The sequence below is a fragment of the Glossina fuscipes genome, unplaced genomic scaffold (assembly GCF_014805625.2).
Source record: "Glossina fuscipes isolate IAEA_lab_2018 unplaced genomic scaffold, Yale_Gfus_2 116659, whole genome shotgun sequence".
Taxonomy (NCBI): Eukaryota; Metazoa; Arthropoda; class Insecta; order Diptera; family Glossinidae; genus Glossina; species Glossina fuscipes.
In genome coordinates, this window is record NW_024006077.1 from 1 (window position 1) to 4,049 (window position 4,049).

The 4,049-nt window shown below is 33.8% G+C and overlaps 1 protein-coding gene across 1 annotated transcript; it reads left to right on the top strand.

Moving 5' to 3' along the window:
* Positions 1-7: 7 nt before the first annotated feature.
* LOC119644415 lies at positions 8-2,581 on the top strand. The gene is made up of 2 exons (XM_038043961.1): positions 8-1,688; positions 1,735-2,581. The coding sequence occupies exons 1-2, from the start codon at positions 41-43 to the stop codon at positions 1,965-1,967; spliced, it is 1,881 nt and encodes a 626-aa protein (XP_037899889.1). The 5' UTR covers positions 8-40; the 3' UTR covers positions 1,968-2,581.
* The last annotated feature ends 1,468 nt before the right edge of the window (positions 2,582-4,049 follow it).

Sequence of the window (4,049 nt, forward strand, 5' to 3'; positions counted from 1 at the left end):
CTCTCCATTGCATGGCAAGCCGTCCATAACTTGCCATAATATGTTAAGACGAAGTGGCGTTTGCGGTGTTTCAACAGCTCAACCGATAGTAGCGGCTAAACAGGATGTTGAGTTAACAGCTGACGCCCTTAAGAATCTAATGCCAACTTTGGATCAGCTAGTGAAAGAGCAACGGCTCAGCGTAGAAAGGGCGAATAAAATTATTGCCGATCGTTTAATGCCTTTGGTGTTGGCAAACTACTTAGGTTTAACAACAATGTCCAGTGGTCATGAGTATTTACAGCCTCAGCAAATGTTTAGTTTTAGTGTCTCACCATTATCGCTGCCAAATAGCACTAGTAATAGCAATAATCAAATGGTAACACCAGCCGTCAGTGGTCCCCTGCTGCAACAACTTAATACTAATATAGGCAGCAATGTGCCAGCTGCGCTAGCTAGTCAAACGCCTGTAATGGGCTTACATTCCAAACAACTGTTAGGCGGTGCTGCCTATCAATTGCCACAATATGCGACGCCCGGTTCTATATATTCAGCAAATAGCAGCGCTTGCCCTTCACCTATTTATGGTAGTTTTAGCGGCTCTTCTTCGCCAAATGCTTACCTAACGGGTACAAACAGTGCCAATGGCGGCGGTGGATCATCTCCTTTACATCAGATAACCAAAGGTATATCTTACCTCAGCACGGGAGGTGGAGGTTCGATAACACGTGGCACCTCAATAGTAAGCGAAATAACAGCGGTTCACAATCAACAGTTAGATCTCTCTATGGACATCAGCTCACCAGAAGATTCTGAGACGCCACAGGGTTCTGTAACACCTCAAAATTGGTTTAATCCGGCTTCTGCTTATTATGATATCAAACCTTTGAATTTATCGCTGGCTCAACCTGTTAGGGTCGTCACCACGCCTCCGACATCGCCTAACTTGTGCATAATACAAGAAGAGAATAGTCATGGACAAATGTGTCATACAATTAGCACTGGAACACCTTACGCGGGATGCACTGGTGGCATTACACCAACACCGACAACTGGAAACGTTAGCGGTGATTCTAGCCCTACACCAAATCAACCCTCACATCCTCAGATATGCTTAACGGACGTGCAAGGAAGCGAAATAACTTTGGTGGCCTTATCTCCTGAAAACAGTCGTGATAGCGATATTGACGCTGCAGAGTTGCAAACAACACCCTTGATGTCTTTGCAAGGTTTGATTATTACCGAGCCCTCGCTGGATATGCCATCGATAACAAGAGGCATTGGTCGTAAAACGAGTTTAGAAAGTGAACAACACAGTACAACGCATACGCAAACTGGTGAGGGTAATAGACGAGGAAGCGATAAATCATTGGGTTTTTCTGATGATTCATTGAGCAATGATTCAAATAATTTATCACCCTGTCAAGAACCTTCCGCTAGTTCAGGTTTTAAGTCTGATTCACATTCCGAAATAGGCGATCCAACTGAGGGGCATTTAACACCCGATTCTCTAAGTGAATTAAGACGCATGTCCGATGAAATGTGTTATGAGGTACCTCTTCCACATGAATGTTCTAATCTAGAAACCAGCCGCATTTTGGAAATAGTTAAGCAAACCATTGATTCCACTATGCCGCCCAAAGGGTTTATTTTGCATAAGAGACAAACAAATGAAGCAATGGATGGAACATGGAACATCTGTAGAGTCGGCGATCAATGGCAGTCGCCCGGACACACGCTTAAGTATTGCTTCAGATTCTTCTCACGTCTGCTCTGTTATGGACACTGGCCAAGCTTTAACCAATTTAAGTCTAGAATATTCCGGTGGTTTACAAATTGAAGTTCAAGTATGTGAAGGCCGAAGTCGTGACAACCAAATAGCAGGTAAAGGTATTAAGCTAAGACGGATATCGGGCGATCAATTCGAATACGGGAAATTATGCCAACAATTGATTAGCAATTTAAGCATGCAACAGGTGGCCGGTTAGCTAGAGTAAGGTTAAAAACAAAATTTTTGGTTTTATGTAATTACAGATTTAACGGAATATTCTGTTGGAAGTAGAGGAGTAACTGTTGTATGTAAATTTCTGTAATATATTTTAGTGAGTTTTTTTTTGGAATTTCAAATTTCTTTTGAAAAATTATGTACAAAAAAAAAATTTGTAAAATTAATGAAAGTCAATAAATAAAAACACTAGAGAAAAATAATTTCAATTATGCTGTAGTTAGTATATATCGACCGTTTAAAAAATGGTCCAAATAAGAATGTTTCACTAATAACATTATTATCTAGTGTATCCGTGTATAAGTGCTAAACAACAGTTCGATAAATCGTACTATTTATAAAGTAATATCGTCAGTTAATCAAGTTTCAATTTGATATATTCTTTTTTTTTCGATAAATCGCATTTCGTTCGTAAATTGTTTAAGTAAAAAAAAAAAGAAAGAACTCTTAACGGTAGCAGATGTTGATCAGGAGCTTGTGGTGCAAATATCTCCTTAGGCTGTCGGGCATTGTTATTAACAAGTTCTTTTAATTTTGCTTTGAATTGGTCAATATGAGAAATTTCGAAAAAGAAAAATTGGTTGCTTTATAAATTAAAAAAATTAAATTTTAAATTTCCCGTGATACCGTCTCAAACATTTCTCTTCTTTTTTTTTTTTTTTTGTATATTTATTTTCGTTGCTCTTTTAATTATCGTGGCAAACGGAGACAGATCTTATGTCGACCAACTCAAGAAGACAACTATTATTATATCAACTTACAATCGTATTAGTATTTTTTAAAATATTTACATAAATTTCGACTTAACTTAAATAAACTAAAATCCTGTCAATGAATAAATACAATAAAAAAATTAAAAATATATTTGCATAATGATTCCTTTATTCGGCGAGCCTACTCTGAATTTTGATGTACATACTCACTCAATATTCTCTCTCTTACTAGCAGTATAAGAATATATGTCAAAGAAAAAAAGTCCTAAAAGACGTTTACTGAAACAATTGTTAATATTAAAATCTTTAAAAAATATCAGGCATTCAATTTTTTAGTTTAATTACAAAAAAAAAAAAATAAAAAGACGCAAAAACCCGAAAGCGTTAGGAAAATCCCATCAGAAATACTAAAAATATACTTTTTCTTCCCCCAATTTTATGATAAAACTTTCATGAACTATAAATGAATTTTTTAAATATTTATAAGAAATTGTGATTTCAATCAACTTATTCGAAACTTGTAAATACACGAACGACTCTTTGCCAATATTATTAACGATTATATTAAAAAGCACAAATCTCTTAAGGAATGTAGCAATTATCATAAATATAAACAAACATTGTAGAAAAATAATTATCAATTATCTGAACTAAGTACGAAAAATATTTGAATATATTACAAAAACTGAACATTCCAAATAAAAAAAAAAGCAAAAAATAAATAAACAAAACTATTTTTTATTTAAATAATATTTAAAATTTAAAATAATTTTTTTCCTTTTATTAGCCTTAAACTAAATATATTTTTATTTTATAAAAATTTTTTTCATGTAGTACTTTTTTAAGTTTGTAAAATAAATTTAAAATTATTTCATATTTCTCGTTCTTAAAAAATATGCACAAAATTTGTTATCTATACTGGATTTCGAAAAAAAAAACCAGGAAGCTTTTAACACCAATTTTCTTATACACTTATGGCATCAAATTCTTATTTTCTATATTAAAAACTTTCCATGGATTTCTATTTAATTAATTCTACTTGATTATACTAACGGGATTACAAATTTTGACAAATACGCTTGTTAAGTTAAGCGAATGTATGAAATTGTAATGTGCTCTTCTCATTGGATGGGGTGTAGCAACCACCTTACACAATAACAAGTTGTTTATTCAGTATTAATACAATCTCAACTAACTTCTTCGAAGAGTAAGAAGCAAACGTTTGTTTAATATTTCTTACTATTATATATTTTATTTTCATTTGTCGGATAGTATTTTGCCGTCTGTTTTGTTTATATTAATCTCATGCGATAAGAAATTGTACAACTCTCTCATTTCAAACTAAATTCACT

Coding starts and splice junctions, on each gene's coding strand:
- LOC119644415 (XM_038043961.1), top strand. CDS start 41: ATGTTAAGACGAAGTGGCGTTTGCGGTGTTTCAACAGCTCAACCGATA. Junction 1,689..1,734: donor ATGGAACATCTGTAGAGTCG/GCGATCAATGGC, acceptor GTATTGCTTCAG/ATTCTTCTCACGTCTGCTCT.